The 19,284-nt window shown below is 43.2% G+C and overlaps 1 protein-coding gene and 1 long non-coding RNA gene across 5 annotated transcripts in view; one reads left to right on the top strand and one right to left on the bottom strand.

The window, feature by feature from the left end:
• XIRP2 (xin actin binding repeat containing 2) overlaps positions 1-7,359 on the bottom strand; it is a 219,291-nt gene extending 211,932 nt beyond the window's left edge. For 2 of the 3 annotated variants that reach the window (XM_053264616.1, XM_053264603.1), the window contains exon 1: positions 7,055-7,303. In XM_053264616.1, coding sequence (XP_053120591.1) covers positions 7,055-7,201 — 147 coding nt within the window. In that variant the 5' untranslated portion in view covers positions 7,202-7,303. Of the gene's footprint in view, positions 1-7,054 lie in introns of all 3 variants that reach the window. The other variant, XM_053264596.1, reaches the window with a different exon arrangement.
• Positions 283-8,441, top strand: LOC128331319 (uncharacterized). Of its 2 annotated transcripts, none has more exons than XR_008310278.1 (2): positions 283-383; positions 7,072-8,441. It is a non-coding gene; the product is annotated as an uncharacterized LOC128331319 (long non-coding RNA). The 2 variants fall into 2 exon arrangements; XR_008310279.1 differs by having other exon boundaries at positions 284-383; positions 7,069-8,441.
• Positions 8,442-19,284: the final 10,843 nt, after the last annotated feature.

The following is a 19,284-nucleotide window of genomic DNA, read 5'->3' as shown; positions in this document are numbered from 1 at the left end:
ATCTTCTAAGGCTCTGAAGAACCAAAGCTTTCCGTAGTTTCCATTATGATTAAGTTGGAAAACAAGGAAGTATGCAATATTAATGGGGGGGGGCAGGGGAGAGATATGATCAAGTAAAGTCTTCTCACTCAAATTAATGTTCTTCTATTCTCTTTATTTCAATGAACCAGTTCAGACAACACTCCCGCCACCCCAAACCAGCCCAGACAAAAAAGGGGACACACTGGGAGCAAACCCATTGTGATGTCTTCTGCAGATGTTCCAATACCATTCTGGAACATTCTTTTATCATAAGAGAAGGCAGATCTTCCCAACGGCCTCTTCACATACCTCAAATACGTGCTAAGAGGGTATTGGGGCATCCATCAAATATGTAACAACAGGTACACTTTTGGCAAGTCCCCCTTTAATTGTATTGGCTGGAATAGTATTGTCTGATTCATAATTTTACATTTTAAAAAGAAAAGGCAATATATGTTAGTGCTGAATTTGACAAGGTGATACGTAACATACCCTGTTTCCCTGAAAGTAAGACCTAGCAGTAATTTCTGATGTACTACTAATTGCCCTAGTGCATTTTGGGGGGCTAAAATTAATATAAGACATGGTAATTGCCTTAAAAAAACATGGTAATTGGCTTAAAACTGATCATCCTTAAAATATATAGAAACTATCCAGCCAAAAATAAGTACATTTGAGTTAGACATGTGCTTAAATCTCTCTTATTGAAATCAATAGAATATTAAGCTTTGGCTGAATAATGCGGTATGTAACTACTGCATTATAAAAAGTATCCTTTCCTGCAAAATTTGAAAAATATCTGAAGTTTAAAATCAAATTCTGAAACGGTGCCAAATTGAAATTTGTTGCAACATTATTTTCACCTCTAGGAGGCAACAATGACCTCCAACTAGCTAAAGTTACTGGACGTGCGAACAAGTCCCACTGAAAACAATGAAGTTAATCATGGCACTGCATGTTATTAAAAGAAAAATGCTACTGTTCTATGAACATAATAATGATGGCATACATTCTGTGAACCTCCCCGCTGATCCAAGAGCAGGCTGCACAAACTGGTTTCATGTAACTCCAAAGCCTGTGCACACTGTCAGCAGAGGCAGAAAGGCTCAGTGGCTACTAAGAACTGCATCCTTGCTATAACAATCTTTGCCCCATCGTTCCCAATGAAAGAATCATCAGTACAGTGATAACCTAATCCTTAGTAGTTACAGAGCCTCTCTGCCTTTGCTAGCAGCATGGGTGAGCTTTGGAGACACACGGAATCAGCATGCAACCCTCCCCACCCCCGGCTCTTGGATACGCAGGGCACTGTGCAGAAATAAGCTGATGTTATTTTCCTCTTTTGAGGGGTTGATCCTATTTTTGAAATAGGAATAAGCCCCAGCATCACTACCACGTTTACAAATCTGAGTCATGATGGCACTTAAAGGATCAGAGGTGATGACCATGACTCAAAGGGGCAGAATCAATCTTTTTAAAAAATACAGATACTGGGTGACATATTGTGCAAGGGGACATGGGTGGCTTGAGCACCAACTGTGCCCCTGTGTGTGTAAGCAGCTCCAATGGGGCTGTGCCACAGGGCAGTAGTGCTCAGCCCTGCAGCACAGCCCCATCCACGGTATTTACACACGCACAGGGGTACAGTCAGTACTCAAGCTGCCCACATCCCCTTGTCTAGAATGTCAGCCACTCTGTTAATCTAAAACAGATGCATTTGAGAGATCAAATGATGCAAGGCAGCACCGGTAGGAATGCTTCCAAAGGGGTAGCCATCGGTCTGCAGCACCAAAAGCAGCAAAAAGTCTCATTGCACCTAACACATTTCTTATTGCATCTCCTTTTGTGGACTAGTATCGTGAAGTAGACTATAGTTCACAAAAGTTTACGATGCAATAAATTTATTCATCTTTATGGTGCCACAAGACTCTGTTGTTTTTACCTGTAGGGACAAACCGCAAATTGAAAGACGCCCCAAAGACCAACTTCCCCCTCTTCTTTTTTATTTACTTCCTTCAAAAGACTCATCTTCTTTTAGTCAACCATCATTTTTTCAACCACCTGTTTGCATGGGGATGTTTCAGAAAGCAAAAGCAGCCTTCAGCGTACCGCATATACTGCAGTCCTTTGTTGAAAAGTCCCTGTGTTGGTAGGCCTACATGTTCGCTAGCAGTGGCTGAACTGCAGCAAATTCATGCAATTCCTCTGCAAATACAATAATGAGATGGAAATGAAATACCAATCAGTCGCATGCCTTCAGCCCAGCACATCAGTTGCATCTGGCCCGGACCAACACATAAGCCAGCTGCCCTCATTTTAGAGGAATTTCCCCTCTCCCTTTAAATGCCTGTGTTTCAGCATGAATGCAGAGAGCGGGCGGAGTGGGGGTGGGGGTGGGCATGTATGTTGTCAAGGGAAGTTTGATTTGCCCCTAGCCTGCCTCGTTATGTCGCTGAAAGCCAATGCACAAACTGACAGCAGCTTTCTCAATTGAAAGCAAGTCAATACCACCTTACATCTTTGTCTGGTGGCTGACACTTCATTCCAAATTATTGTATATCAATGTGACATGCCTAAATGAGATGAGATTGCAGCTGCTTGCAGAGGGTTTAAAGGCTATGCAAATATTTTCTGCTAAGAGCCCTGCCATAAATGGATAGTGCAAGTGCACACGTGCATGTGTTTGGGCAGTTTCCTTTTTTTAGTTGAAATAAAATCTTATAGGGGAGCTCTTACAAACTGCATTTTATATGATATACTGAATTTTATATGATATGCTGGAGAGAGGGAGAGAGGTAGCTGTCAATATGACAATCCTTTTTAGCCATCCAAAGGCACATGCTTTTACGAGAAGATGCTTGTTATGAGACACTGAAAATCCTGGCCAAAGGTTTTCCTATCTGGGCCTGTATAAGGGCTTACATACCAAGCTGCGAGTCGTACATCCAAGGAGGATGGAGGCCTGCTGCTTCCAAGTGACTCACCAGCCTGTGGGGGCTGCTAGTGATGGCATAGGTTGCTCTGTGAATACTATGCTCTGCATCAGAGCAGTCGCAGCTGCCCTGATGCACAGCTTAGTATTCACGGAGCAGCCCAGGCCATCACTAGCAGCCCCCACAGGCTGGTGAGTCACTCGGAAGCAGTGAGTCCGCATCCCTCTTGGATGCTGCATGGCTCGCTGCGTGGTATGGAAGCCACCATGTCTACATACCTAAGTAGAAAACAACAGAAAGAGGTGGACTTGGGGGTGCAGCTAAGGTGAGAGCTAAGTTTGCCCCTGCCACTTCTTGCACTACTCTGTGGAGAAGATGTCGCCAAGGGGAGTCTGTTTAGTTTGTTCCATAGAATTCAACGGGAGCCAACTACAGCAACACACAGAGACACTGGTTATTTTTATTTTTATTTTTACATTTTATATCCCGCTCTTCCTCCAAGGAGCCCAGAGCGGTGTACTACATACTTGAGTTTCTCCTCACAACAACCTTGTGAAGTAGGTTAGGCTGAGAGAGAAGTGACTGGCCCAGAGTCACCCAGCAAGTCTCATGGCTGAATGGGGATTTGAACTCGGGTCTCCCCGGTCCTAGTCCAGCACTCTAACCACTACACCACGCTGGTTAATGACAGACTGGATCTGTGTTAGGAGCTACTGCACAAGGATATTTGGAGCCCATGCTCACTGGGCAAGAAGCACCTTTTTAAAATGGTCGCTCTCTTGTATCAAGCAGGTGGAGAGCACCTGTCCCAATTCAGCCCAGCATACTATCCCTCTCTGTGGTTATTGCTGGTGTCTCCTTTGTGTCTCTTTTTAGAGTGGGAGCCCTTCCGGGAAAGCAAACCATTTCTCATACCTTTCGCTATGAAAACCGCTCTGAGAATTTTTGTTGTTGAAAAGTAGTATATAAATATTTATACGAGTTATAATTCCGTATATTTATTTGAATATTTGATGTTTATGATCTGCATTTCTAACTCACTTCCTGGTTAAAACATGCAGCCTATAATCATAAAAACACAAATGCACATTTATAAAATCATAAAAATTCATTTTAATTGTCATTGCTTATCATAGATTTGTCTTGGGTTTTGAACTAGAAAATGGAAGACTCTAGTTGACAGAAAATCTTGGTTGTGCTTGAATTCAGAATCTTAGTATCTGGCATTCCTTAAAAGACTTACTCTTCACCTGAACATTTTTCCTCTATCCCTGACTGGTGACTGTCCAGGTGGAAATTAATAGATCTTGTGGGACACTGGGGAGAATAAAAATGCACTTAAAATAGCCCATGTTCCTTCCTTCGATAAAACAGTATCTGAAGAACTAGGCAGCACGTGAACTATTGTAGAATGCAGAACAGCTGCTGTGTTCACACAGTCCCTGCACTGATTGTATCTAAGCTTATTATTGCAAAGCGCTAAGGGACATTGTGCCTATCAAAGGAGCTACTTGAAAGAAAATTCTGCTCTATTCCATAAATAAAGTTGCAAAGTTAACAAAGTAACTTGCTGCATAGCACCATTAAAACTTTTCTTCACACCATTGGAGTTTACACTGCTTTTACATTCTATTAGGAATCTGCACAATTCATCAGATGTTTTGATGACATATTATATAAATAATGCGCCACATTTTGACTGATTTGGATAACTTCATTTCATTCCCTTTATTGGGGTTGATGTGGCAGGAGGTTTAGAAGACAAACAAGTCATAGAGGACCTCCAGTGGGTCCTCTGCCTCATCCCACTGACCAGGCTGGAGATGGCCACAGATCACTTGAAAAAGCTCCCGGGGCGTCTCCGCAGTCCTTCCCTATGTGCATGCTTCATTAGTTAGTTAGCCAGTTTAAGTTTGCACTGAACAAGTTTGCACTTGTTAGCTACAAATGAGGGATGTGCGAATCGATTCCTGGCCAAATCGTTGACTCTCGAATCACCCTTGGGGGTTGAATCAAATTACCTGATTCAAGCTGGAATCGATTAGACAATTTAAGTTGCCATTGAAATAACTTCTTCATAGGTATTCCCTATGAAGTAACTTGTGAAATAACTTCTTCATAGGGAATAGGGAATACCTATGAAGAAGTTATTTCACAACCAAGAATCCACAACACATAACAATTCCTAAAAATTCACCCCTCCTAAAAATTCACCCCTTTGCCCAATTCCTTTGGGGGTTGGAGGGTAGTTGGCAGCCATGGGGCCTTACCACCCAACCCACTTTTGTGCCCCCTAGTCCTTAGTAATTTCCAAAGTGAATTTGAATCAAATCAAATTTGAATCGAATTGACCTCAGATTCGAGGTAGCAGATTCGAGCTTGAATCAAATTGCAAAAAATGATTTGTGCACATCCCTACTAGAAATCTCCAAACCCCAGTAAGTTTCCACAATGAAAGAAAGAGGATGACAAGGACTTCTGTGGGTGAACATCAGGCATTCTACTCCACTCCTACAACAAAACCACCAGCAAAACCTGTAAGCATGCTGTTGCAGGTCTCCCTTTAGCAGAATGCTTGTTTTCGTCACACATATATCAATATATGCATTTTGTGTTCTGCTTCTGTTAGAGCATTGTTCCCACAGCAAGACTCACCCCTTTTCCTGGGGGCAACATGGGTTCTCTGCAGGGGTCCTACACACTGGGATTTGGAGGTGGGTACCTATTATGACTGGAATGTCAGATCATCCTTTGCTGCTTGGCCCTGGTTGTTAGATGGCAAAAGTAGTACTGAACTAATTGCTGCTGTGTGGGCTGCTGGGGGATCCAGCTATTGTCTGTCTTCGGGTGTCCCAAAGTTTTTAGCTGCACTTGTCCATTGCTCTCAATGTCATCACTCCTCCCATCTGCATCATGACACTTGTGTACGATCTCATTGCTTGCCTGGTTGTGTGTTGTGTTCGTGGAAGGAGTGTATACAGGGAGTAGGACATCATGGGGGGCATTCCACTACTACCTCCACCACCACGACAACCACCACAGTGCCTTTTATGTCCGAATAATTTGGGGGCATTGGGGAGTGCAGCTAGTGAGCAACATGAGTGGTAGGGGCCCAAGGATGATCTGTAAGGCCACAGTTCTATGCACACTGGACAACATTGTGTACAGCAGACAGCATTAGGGATTCACTGGAGCTGCTACACAATAGGAAACAATGGAAGCAATGCAATGAATGTGCCCTGGTGCTGTTTTCGCTCATTGCACAACTTCCCACCTCTGCAACATCTTTCACATTGCACAATAGCCCCCTTGGGTCCTTAACATCAGTGTTCCACTGCACAGACAAAATATCAGCCACTTACTTGGAAGTAAGTGGCCGACATGGAATATAGTAGGATTGAATATAGAAGCCTTGAGTATAGTAGGATTTCTTCCTAGCAAGCAGGCTTTTTAGCAAAATGAATTCGAAATAGAGGGATTTGTATCTGATGCCCATACCAAATTTACACATTGCAAGCCTGACCCAAATTAGTTACCCTCTACACATCTATTTCTTAGTGTGTATTTCTTAGTGCTTTGAGAAAAGAGATTTTTCAGGTAGCTGTTCTATCCTATATAAGCCAGAAAGTGGCTAAAAAAACCCAAAACCCACTCAGAGCACCTTCCAATTAAGTAATGGATGGATTGAGCTGATTTCATGTGGCATCATACCTTGAAGTCCTGTAGTTCAAAATGGACTCTGGAGTGGCCCAGTGATGAATGAGTCTGGGTAGATGAACATATTTCTTATCCCTCTTCCCACTTTATCATACAATAACAGTCAAAAACAGTGTCAAATGGTACTCATAATTGGGGCTCTTTTACTCACCATCTCTTTCCCCAACCCCATGCCTCTGCAGAGAATGGTGGCAAAGATAAAGTACCCAAAAAATCAAATCATGTGGTAGCTTGAAGCACATTTATAGATGATGACCCTCTCATTTGAATGTATTAACTGCTATTCTGTCTCTAGGTAGAGTGCAAGAGAACAGATCCTGCAACATACTGTAAGTACCTAATAGAAGTGTGTGACTAGGCAGCACCTCTGATCCAGTTCTTACCTTCCTTCCTCCAGCAGCAGGTGGCTCAAATCGGCTCCTCAGATCTTCCAAGGGGATATCAAAGCGCTCGATTTTGCGGCGGCTGCCTGGCGGTTCTTCCTTGTACACTTCAGCTGAAGGGTTGTTCTTTGCATGAGCTTTGTTCATGGTGCTCTTGCTGCTGCAGTGGCCTTTATCCAAAAGACAATTCTGTACGCTCACTTCCTAGTTTCCTGCTGCTAATGAAGATTTGCTGACTTCTTCCTCTCGTAGTGGGGAAGTGACTCTTCTTCCAGCTGGGGACTCAGCATGAGTTCTTCTCCCATCTGAATCAGCAGTGGCGACCAGCAATGCAGCGGCAGTCACGGGGGCCCAATTCTCAGTGCGTTGCCAGTTTCCTGGTTCTGTTTGAGGTATTTGAAGGCCCTTCTGAAATGGCAATTTGGACAGCACCAGAGTGACCTGCAAAAGCAATTGAAGGATTGATTCAAATCATGGGAAAATATGGGGAGTAGCCAACCAAAAGCAACCTCAGGCCATGGGCCCCATAAAAGCTCAGTAATATCTAAAGCTAACCTATCCAGTCCAGGTTGTTTTGGATTAAAATAAGAATATAATCACTTGAGTGTGTTTTTTTAATCCCATAAGAGATCAAATAAGGCCAGGATTTCTTGCAGAGTAAGCTTGTCAGTGACATAAACAACTTCCGAAAGTGAGGGGAAACCCCATTCTAGAGAACACACTTGGGAACAACACTAATATGTTTTATTTAGTTGTTAGAGAATAGAGCTGTAGAGAATAATTGGAAATGAAAGGTGAAGAATAAGAAATACTTTCATTGTTAAAAACCTGAAATACTTTCATTAGTAGACCATTTATTTGATTTTGAATTTGATTTTTTAAGAACAAAAATGCTCCACTCCTGAGAGTTCCTGCTCTGGAACAATTTGTTGCTATAAATGTATCTGTTGAAAATAATGTACAAATACAATTGTCCATAGAGTAAACAAAAATTGCATGCAGCCATGTTGGTCTATTAGGAAAACAAACTTCCAAAAATAACAGTAGAGTAATTTTTATTAGGATCAATTAAAAAGCACAAAGAAGTGAGCAAACTTTCAAATTTTCTGGCTATTCCTACTCAGCTGACAAAGACAGACATGTATTTTAAGAGTTGTCACTAGCAGTTTAACATCCATACACACACCCCTGACTTTCTTGGTTCTTCTTAACTGAATAATCTTGAGTAGACTCAGATCAATATTACTGGTGTAATATTTTCAGTATTTTGCCACTCATGTTTGTCCAGTGGGAAATCTTTGCTAAGAAGCAGCTGCCTCTAAAATCTTAGACTGTAGTTATATGCTTGCCTTTTCATCTAAGAAAATAAAAATGTGCTCATATTTCATAGTGTTGTAGTAGGCTGATATAGAAGAGTTGTTCTTCACTAGGACTTGTTAGTAAATAATGTTCCAAGCATAACTTATTCATTTGCACACAGTCTGTGCCTGCTGTGAGCAGGTAACCTGAAGTCCTGAGGTTCTCAACACTGGGTCCCCAGATGCTGTTGGACTACAACTCCCATCATCCCCAGCCACACTGGGCTTTGGCTGTTGTGAATGGGAATGATGGAAGTTGCAGTCCAGCAACATCCAAGGTTGGAAACCCCCTCTAGAGCCAAATAGGGGGATCAAAGAGGATGAGCATATCCCACTAGAACAAGAGTGCTTATTCTGCACTGGGCTACTCAGAAAATGGTGGTGTGTCACAAGAAATGGGACTGGGTGGAGAGACTCATATTCCATAGGGAAAAGGTTTTGGAATAGGGAGAGGAAGTTTCAAGGAGCATCCTCTCCCTTTCTGCCCCATGCTAAGGGCAAACTTGTAACTGTAAGGGCACAGCACCAGAACATCTCTTTCTATATATATATAATTCTCTAAGGCATACCCATGGCTAATTCCGTGTGTGGCAGTTCTCATGAGCGTTTATGAGCGAGCTGCCAGGAGGGGGAGAGGAAAGTGACAGTGGCAGCAGGGGAGAAAAGGTGAATGGGCAGGCGGGCAGGTGAACGGGCTGACGGAGGGGGAGAAAAAGCAGTGGCGGGGCGAGAGAAAGTGGTGGCTGGGGGAAGAGAAAGCAGTGGCTGGGGGTGGAGGGAGAAAGTGGAGGCCAGGGGGAGAGAAGCGGTGGGTGGGGTGAGCGGGTGGGTAGTCGGGCAGGCGGGGGAAGAGTAAGCGGCAGGGAGTGGCTGGCCAGAGAGAGAAAATGGCGAGCAGGTGGGCGGGCAGGGGGAGAGGAAGCGGCGGCCAGGGGGAGGCCCAGCGGAAATGCATGCCACCTCCAACCTGCGCCTCCACTGAGGCACATTGCCTCCAACCGGCCTACTTGCAAAGAGGATGGCCAAGCAGGCATGGGAAAAGGTGGCGAAACCTCCTTCTTGGGCCCACCTGCCACACAAATGACTGGTCAGGCCATACTCAGCCCATTCCAGACCTCTCTGCGCCTGAGCAGAGAGCACCAAAATTGGCCGAGAACGGAGCTAAGGGGAAGGAGAGGGAGAAGGGAGACGAGGAGGAGCGCAGAGAGCGAGGGAGAGGGCCAAGAACGGGGGGGGGGAGCTGAGAGGGAGAGGGAACAGGGAAGAGAGGGGGAAGACTGAGAACGATGGGGGGGGCCAAGAACGGGGGGAAAGCCAAGAGGGAGGGGGAGCTCTGAGAATGGTGGGGGGTGAGGAAAAAGGGAGAACTAGAGGTACAGATTTTCTGTGCCCGGGCCAGCTAGTTACAAAATATCTTTCCTCCCACTGGATGTCTGCAAGCACTCCACTTTAATGAAGCAGGTGAATATTATTTTTTCAGGGGAACTGGAGCTCAGTTGCAAATTAGGGGATTTTGAGACACTGATAGCCATGTCCGAATGAGAGACCAAGCAGCTATATTTGCTGTGCAGTGACACTTTTCAAAGAAGAGTGGAACCATCCTGGGTTTGCAGAAACTAGTTGAAATGTGTGAGTAAATTTGCTGGTCTGGATAGATGAGCAAAGCAAGCAGGTCTCATTACCACAGCATATCTCTGAAGAGCATTTTGATATAAACAAAGTCACTTCACTCTTCACTAAATCCTGAATCCACTGAACTGTCTCAACTGCCATAATTGACTGAATGGTGATGCAGTCATATAAATAGAGACGGGGAATTTGAGCATGGATTCCTAAAGCAAGGTGGCAGAGGCGGTTAGAGCTCCTGCTACGAATGCCCAGGGGACTGAAACTCCCAAAGACAATCAGGCAAAAAAGCTTGCTGTGCTAATCAAGGCTTATTGATCAAGGAGAAAGAAATGTGCTACCTATTCTCTAGGACCCATCAGCCAAATGCAGAGTTTTGCTTGCTGTGTCTTGAAAGCAGAGCTTAGGGTAAGAGGGAGGAACCAAGCAAGGCAGAGGAGAACCAATGTGTGGAGGGAGAGTAAGTTGAGATTCAGAACAGAAGAGTCAGCCCCAAACAGTGAGCTACTAGCTCATTATCATTTTATAATAATCATGAACAGTGTCTTTTCAGTACAATTGGGATCCCTTTCTAATTTAATGTTTAGTTTAATATCGGACCCTTTCTTTCTTTCTTTCTTTTCTTCCCCCCACCCTTTAATTTAATTTAAATATTGCTTGACTCCAAAGAGCTCTAGGCAGTTTACAGCCTGACCTCACCTTTTAAAATCTAACTGCCCAAGCCTGTGCATGTTTTCTCCCACTGAGTTCAGTGGGGTTAACATCCAGGTAGCATGCAAACAGTGGCCGTATTGCATGTAACGCAGAACCAGAGTTGCAGGGGGTTTCCCTACTGTTACGTCCAAATGCTTGCAACTCCAGTTCCATTTCTAAAACAACCCGAGGCTGCAAACTCAGTTTCAACCCTTGGTTTGTAGTGAGCTGCTCTGCTCATTACTGGGGTTCCAGTTGCAGAGCATTTCATCCAAATGCAGCATTGGACGCTGCATTAGCTCCAACGGAGTTGTGGGAGGAAGCTCCTCCCTCTCTCCAGTTGTGATTGGCTGTGCAGGCAGTTCTTCAAGCAAGAAGGAAGCCCACACAGCCAGTTCCCCCTCCTCTCTGAAGTCTCCCTGACTGCACAGAGCCTGCTCTCCTTTTTGTCCGCATTCGGAGAGCGGGCGTGGGGGTGGTGAGCAGAAGAGTTCCGCACTACGTGCAAATGTGGCCAATATCCGTTAATTAAATAATTAGCTGTTGGCCTCAGCCAGTGCTGAATAAACTGTATTGTCTAAAGACTGAAGGAAAGCAAGGTAGGTCCCAGCTAGGGGTGTGCAAACAGGTTCGACATCAAATGTATTCAACTGTTCAGGGTTGAACTGAACCACCCCATTTGGACCAACTTCAGACCGAACCCCACTGGGGGCTCATGATTTTTTAAAAATGTAAGCACTTACCCCCTCCGAGGGAGTTGTTTGAGGTGGGAGGGGGGGTCCGCGGATGTTCCCCCTCCCCCGCCAGCCCCTTCATGCACCTAGTCAGCTGTTCAGCTGCTCTCTGGCTGCTCTTCGGCCTTCCCCCTTGGCAAGGTGGCCATTTTGGAGGCTGCTGCGCCTGCGCAATGGGCCTCTGCATGGACTGGGATGATGCAGGCCATGCAGAGGCCCATTGCACAGGCGCAACAGCCTCCAAAATGGCCACAGCGCCAAGGGGAAAGGCCAAAGAGCGGCTGAAGAGCGCATGAGGGAGGCCGGTGGGGGGAGGGGAACCTCCATGGACACGCCCCACCATCTTGAACAACTACCCCAGAGAGGTAAGTGCTTAAAAAAAATTAAATTAAAAATCGTGAACCACCCCCAGTCCGGACCGGGGAGAAGGTTAGAGGGGGTGCTGGACTGAACTGGCCCAGTCCAGTTCACGTCCAGTTCAGACTCGAACCAGATCGGAGCAGCCAGTTCTGTGCACATCCCTAGTCCCAACACAAAGGTGGGGGGAGGGGGGGAGAAAAGTAAAGCAAACTAAACATCACACTTCAAAATGGGAGCGTCATGCTGAGAGTGTCAAAAGTGGAGTGTCATACTGAGAGTGTTTCAAAACAATTCCAGAAGTGTTCTGACTTTTTAAATGTTGATCAGTTACTAGCTCTTGGATTTCTTTCCTTTTTAAAACTGAAAAGTATTTACAATTGTGAGAAACTCATGTTAACAATATTAAATGTGATTAATTAGTTTTATTAGTTTCATTTATTAGTTTTATTATTTGCCTATAGCAAAAGCAGATGAATGCACCTGAAGCAGGCAAGGTTCATCAGATCCTGACTACCTTGAGCCCCCACCACTACCACCACCTTAAAAACACTTTCTGGATCTCTGGATCTGAAACAGGCAGAGCTGGTTTATTTAAACACAACACAGTGTAAATGTTCTTGTTAATTAGCTGTGTGTAAATACATGTCATTGCATGATTCCAGGGGAACAGGCAGGGCAAACTAAATTGAGCAAACATGGACCAATTCTGCTTTGATAACAGCATTACAAATTTCTCACCTTCCACTGTGCTGATCCTGTCTGGTCCTTATGACTGCTGAATTTAGCACATTTACCATATAGAGAGGAAGTTAGTATTGCATATAGTGTATATATTTTGCTACAGAACTACTGCAGATATCTCAGTGCCAAACACTGCTTCCCTCACTCAAGGAAGTTATTTATAGATTTCTTTTTCTATAATTGAAAAATGTTTAACTTCTTATAAGAGGCTTATAAAGAAAAAGATTAGGCTGACATTCCTGTTGCTGTAAACCTTACTGAACAAAACTCCTTCTGTCTTTATAACTATCTTATCTGGACTATATAGGATTATACTAAATACACAGAGATGGGGAGGAAGACAACCCATTGGGTTCCAGAAAGCACACCTATACTTCCCTAGAGAAGAGGTGCCATTTACTGAACCGATCTAGTGCTAGATAAAGAAGGGATGACTTAATGATCTTTGCTAAAAGGCCAAGATGAAATTCAGCAGTTTTTCAAAGCAATGAAAATAGAAACCTTTGAATGCTATTTCCTCAGCATCCCCCAAAGGCTGAACTTTTAAGCCAGGCCTATTATGCTATAATTAATGGAGAGACTATACATCAGGAATCACCAAAGGGGGCAATGTGCTGGCACAGTAGAAATCAGCTAATTGGCTTGCTACTTGCAAGTTAAGTATGTCATTCGGCTACTTCATATTTCTGAAGTCGCCAGCAGCAGCATTCCTGTCTGTTGGGAATGAAGCAGCAACAATTTTACAATTGGGGGAAATTTCACTCCAGGTGAAGGTTAACTAATGAAAGCTGGATAATCAATGGATTCTGTGCTTGCAGACTACTATGGCAGGTGAACACTGTGCACTCTCAGATTCAGAACAGCAATCGGCAGGAGAAGTGGGGGTACTGCATTTTAATGTTCATACATTGTTTGAAAAAACAGTGCTTTTCCATCTATTTTCTGAAATATTTATTAGCAATCATTTCCGAAACATTTTATTAAAAGATGTTCTCAGTTGTCACTGATATCACCTCACTGGCTCCAATGAAATTACACTAGGTTTAGAACATCAGTGAGCCATTCAATAATTAAATGCAATTTATTTGCCATCAAAAACTGCTCCATTTTCTGAGTCTGTTGATTACACAGTCAAGGGTCTTGACGGCTGTCCATGTCCTGTGATAATCATCACTGTCTCTATACGAACAAAGAATTCTCTATTTCAGCCATTGCCCCAGCTGACTTGGATCACTAAGAGGTCACACCAATTCTCTATGGAGAAAACGACCCTCCTCTTGTTTTACATAATGACTTAAATGTTAGGCCCCCATGGAGATGCTGCCAAAAGCCCCCTCCTCTATGACATTTTAAAATGCTCACTAGATGGCACAAGGCCATTTCAGCATTAAGTTTCCCTCATGCTGCAATGTTAAATGGGAATTATATTTTTTGGTGACATTTATATCCTGCCCTTTCTTCAAGGAGCACAAGATAGTGTACATGGCTCTTACCCATACCTTTATCATCACAGCAATTCTGTGTGAGTAAATGATTGGCCTAGAGTTACTCAATAACCTCTATGGCTGAATGAAAATTTCAGCCACACAAAAATCCCCAGTTCTAGTTTAACACTTGAATCATTGCTACATCGTACTGATTCTCCATGCTTATGTAGAGTGGGGAAGGGAAACTGAGAATGTGATGGTGTCACATCATATAGTGGGTTTCCTAAATGCTACTGGTACACACCATGTAGATATTGGCTGACGGGATGTGGAAAATTGCTTCAAGTCGTCCCATTGAAATTAAAAGGACAAGTTAGGCAATGACTAACTTTTTCTTTTAATTTCAGTGGGACTACTTGAAGTAATTTTCCTCATCATTTCAGCCACCATTTTTGGTGAGATTTGTGTTGCAGAAATATGTTGCATTTGAATGGGAGACTAGAAGTGTGAACACTGTAAGATATTCCCCTCAGGGGATGGGGCCGCTCTGGGAAGAGCAGAAGGTTCCAAGTTCCCTCCCTGGCAGCATTTCCAAGATAGGGCAGAGAGCAATTCCCACCTGCAACCTCAGAGAAGCCGCTGCCAGTCTGTGAAAACAATACTGAGCTAGATAGACCAATCCCCTATGTCGATTATTTTAACTTGTTTTTCTTTCTTCTCGACTAAAGTTATATCTGGTGTATTGTGTGGCAGATGTTTGTCTGTTTGCAGTCGGAAGTCCCATAGTATTTTTACATCTTCATTTTCTACAACTTTTTCAGTTTTATGGTCCCACCAATGTTTGGCTACAGGTAGCTTGTATTTTTTGCAGATGTTCCAGTGTATCATCCCTGCTACCTTGTCCTGCCTTTGTTTGTAGTCAGTCTGTGCGATCTTTTTACAACAGCTGATTAGGTGGTCCACTGTTTCATCTGCTTCTTTACAAAGGCGGCACTTGCTGTTTGTTGTTGATTTTTCGACTTTTGCTCTTATTGCATTTGTTCTTAGTGCCTATTCTTGTGCAGCCAGTATTAAACCCTCTGTTTCTTTCTTCAGGTTGCCATTCTTAAGCCATTGCCAGGTCTTGGTGATGTCTGATTTTCCACTTATATTGTGCAAATATTGACCATGCAGTGGCTTATTTTTCCATTTTTCTTCTCGGTTCTTGTCTTGTTCTTTCTTGTAGGCCTGCTTTCTTTCATTGGTGTTGAATAGTTTCTCGTTATTGACCATTTGAAGTGCATCTTCTTCACTGCCCTTGATATATTCTGCAAGGCCTCTTTTCTCCTCCTCTACTGTTTGATGGACTTGCAGCATTCCTCTTCCACCTGAGCTGCGAGGGAGGTAGAGCCTATCTACATCACTGCGGGGATGCAGAGCATGATTGATGGTCATGATTTTCCTGGTCTTACGATCTAGCATCTCTAGCTCTGCCTGGGTCCAGTCTATTATTCCTGCAGTGTATCTGATAACAGGTATAGCCCAGGTGTTTATGGCTTGTATGGTGTTCCCGCCATTGAGTTTGGACTTGAGGATTTTTCTAACTCTCCTGATGTATTCACTTCCAATTTTTCTTTTAACTTCAGTGTGTGTGATGTTATCAGCCTGGAGTATGCCCAAGTATTTGTGATGTTCTTTCTCTTCCAGGTTCTTGATGTTGCTTCCATTGGGCAGTTCTATTGCTTTTGTTTTTGTTATTTTTCCTCTGTTCATTATTACTGCAACACACTTGTCTAGTCCAAACTCCATTGCTATATCGCTACTGAATATACGGGCAGTGTTTAGCAGTGTTTCGATTTCTTACTGGGACTTTCCATACAGCTTCAGATTGTCCATGTACAGGAGATGGTTTATTTTACTGGCTGTTTTAGATATTTGGTATCCGAGGCCTGTTTTGTTTAGTATTTGTGAAAGTGGAGTCATGGTGATTACAAACTACAGAGGGGATAGTGAGTCCCCTTGGAAAATACCTCTTCTAATTATGACCTGTCCAAGTGTCTCACCATTGATTGTTAACTGTGTACTCCACATGTTCATTGCTTTTTAAATAAATATCTGAATGTTTTTGCTGACACCACTTATTTCTAAACATTTTAGTATCCATGTGTGAGGCAACGAGTCTAAGGCTTTCTTGTAGTCAATCCATGCAACACTTAGATTGGTTTTTCTTCTCTTGCAATTTTTTAAAATCATTTTGTCAATCAGCAGCTGGTCTTTTGTGCCTCTGGTGTTCGGGCAATTTCCTTTCTGTTCAACTGGAAGCTGTTTGTTAGTTAATAAGTGTTGCATTACATCATTGCTATTATTCCAGTTAATAATGTGAACATGGTTGGCAGGCAGGTTATCGGTCTATAATTACTTGGAACTGCACCTTTTGCTGGGTCTTTCATGATGAGATGAGATTTGCCAGTTGTTAGCCATTGTTCAATATCACCTCCTTGCAAAATGTGATTGAACTGTTTTGATAGTTGTTTATGAAGGCTTGTTAGGTGTTTAAGCCAAAAGCCATGCAGTTCATCGTCACCTGGTGCAGTCCAATTTTTAATTTTCTTTGCTCCAGTCCAATTAATAATTTTCTTATTAATCCTGATGTTGTTATTAGATCTTGCATTTGTTGGTTACATTTTTCGACCTCTTTCATCCAGCCTGCTTTTTTATTATAATCTATTGGATTGTCCCATAATTTCCCCCAGAATTGCACTGTTTCTTCTTTATTTGGTGTTTCTACGTTTCTTGCAGAACAAATTATTACATTAATAATAATAATAATAATAATAATAATAATAATAATAATAAGTATTATTTATTCAATTTCTATACCGTCCTTCCAAAAATAGCTCAGGGTGGTTTACACAGAGAAATAATAAATAAATAAGATGGACCCCTGTCCCCAAAGGGCTCACAATCTAAAAAGAAACATAAGATAGACACCAGCAACAGTCACTGGAGGTACTGTGCTGGGGGTGGATAGGGCCAGTTACTCTCCCCCTGCTCAGTAAAGAGAATCACCATGTTAAAAGTGCCTCTTTGCCAAGTTAGCAGGGGATTAAAATAAAAAGCTGCCTTAGATGACTACAATTTTTAGTGAAGGAACATCGAGAGGAAATAAGCCACTTAACCCTTTCCTTGATGTGAGTTTTTTCACTCAGAATCCTCCCCCATGCTGCTTTTCCCAAGCTGATTAAAAACACCTGGAAACTTAGAGAAGAAAAACCTTGGATGGTAGGTTTCAAGCAGAAATAATGACTGGAGGGGAAAGAGTTAAGCAACCCCACTCCTCATGCTGCTTCGACACTAGAAGACAGAAAGGCTATGCACACTAGCAGCCCTACCCAGGTTCGGGAAGCCCTGATGCCTCCCCCACAAGCCTGAGTTTTGTACCCAGGCTTTTACTGGCTGGGTTAAAGGGATCATGTGTATCTCCTAGAGCACCCGTCTCATGGGAGTATCCCCCAATGCACCGTGCTAATTACATGGTGCATTGAGGGATTTCTGGAGGCTGGAACGTATCTTCCTGGCCTCCAGAGATCCATGCTGCTTGGAGCAGCACGGATTGTCTAGGAGCATGTGAGCGCTTATCGCAGCATGTTCCTGATCATCTAAGAGGAAGGTGAGTTGGATCCTGTCTTTCCCCCGCCTGCCCACCTGCCCACCCGCCCACACAATTGTGTGAATAGCCGTAGAGTTCTCCTGAGACTGCTTTTGGTTTTTGTTTAAAAGTTAGAATTTTGAAACACACACATGTGTGTAACATGTCACCTGCCCTTGACTGATTATACAATGTACTGAGAAGACGGTGCAAACATTTCCAGTTCATTGAATACTGTGCTGCATAGCTTTCCTGTTCCACTGAAGGCTGAATTACCGTATTTTATGGACTATAAGACTCACTTTTTTCCTCAAAAAATATCCACCAAAATTCAGGTGCGTCTTATATGTTTTAACAGTTTAATATGTTAAAACTCTGAAAAACTGGATTAAAATTAAGGTGCGTCTTATATTCCGTAGCATCTTATAGTCCGTAAAATACGGTAGTAGTGAGAAAATCACACAGTTTTCCAGTGCTGAAATGAATTGAGAAGTTTGTGTATGCTTTTCACTCTCTCAAATGCTATTCAAATGAACTAATTCATAGAATCTGTATGTGTGCGCGCATGTGTGCACACACGCACACACAAGCGGTTACATGCATGCATGCATGAATGAAGAGTGATTTGCTTCATGATATCAACCCATATTTGGAGAAGGAACGTGGAGCACCTAATAAAAGTGTCCTGAACAGTCATGTCCAGGATGTTGCACGAGCCAGATGCAGGAGCTTGCATACTAGAGTTGTGCAAATGCAAATGCAGATGCAAATGTAAGAACATAAGAACAGCCCTGCTGGATCAGGCCCAAGGCCCATCTAGTCCAGCATCCTGTTTCACAAAGTGGCCCACCAGATGCCACTGGAAGCCACAGGCAGGAGTTGAGGGCATGCCCTCTCTCCTGCTGTTACTCCCCTGCAACTGGTACTGTTATTTGGTATTTGTGCTTTTTGTTGGAGATGGAGTTCCAGTGCATCGACCTTTTGCACAAACTATCCTTTTGCACAAACTATCCTAATGACCACTAGGGGCACTGGAGTAGAGATAGTGAGTAAGGGTCTCCTTAGCTGTTCTACTACCTGTCTCTACTCTATGACCCCTGGTTGGTCTCTACTCTATGACCCCTGGTCGGATTCTTCAGGTATTTCCTGTGAGAGTCAGATTCCCTTCCTTTCCTCTTAGAGAGCAGATGGAAACATCTCTCTCCATCCCTCCCTCTCTCCCTCCCTCTTCTTTATGTAGTTCTTTAGATTAAGGATTAGGTCTTTCCTATCCAAAGTGTACTTCACCAATAAGTACTTAGTATTTAGTTCTACAATAATCTCCATGTGTTTTCTCTAACTAGCTGCAACAACTAAACTCTGCATTCTGCTCTGTAACTGGAGTGGGTAGCTTCTTTAGCGCTCTGCTCATTAATTGCAGGATAAAAATTACAACCCCCAACAGGGTTTATGGACACCAGCAGCCTAAAACATCTACAGCAGAGTTTATTTTTCTTTTGAAAGGCAGCTGAGTTAGTTAGAAACAAATCATGGATTTCCTGCTACCAGGAACAGCTTCTCTCCCCGCAAGTTCAATGGAATCAACTACGATATTTGGGCTTTGAAGATGGAAGGAGCTTTCATGACAAAACAGATTACAGGAATTCTCACGGAACAACATCCA

The sequence above is a fragment of the Hemicordylus capensis genome, chromosome 1 (genome assembly GCF_027244095.1).
Source record: "Hemicordylus capensis ecotype Gifberg chromosome 1, rHemCap1.1.pri, whole genome shotgun sequence".
Lineage (NCBI taxonomy): Eukaryota > Metazoa > Chordata > Lepidosauria > Squamata > Cordylidae > Hemicordylus > Hemicordylus capensis.
The sequence above is the reverse complement of the archived record's forward strand: the minus strand, read 5'-3'. Positions and strand labels throughout refer to the sequence as shown.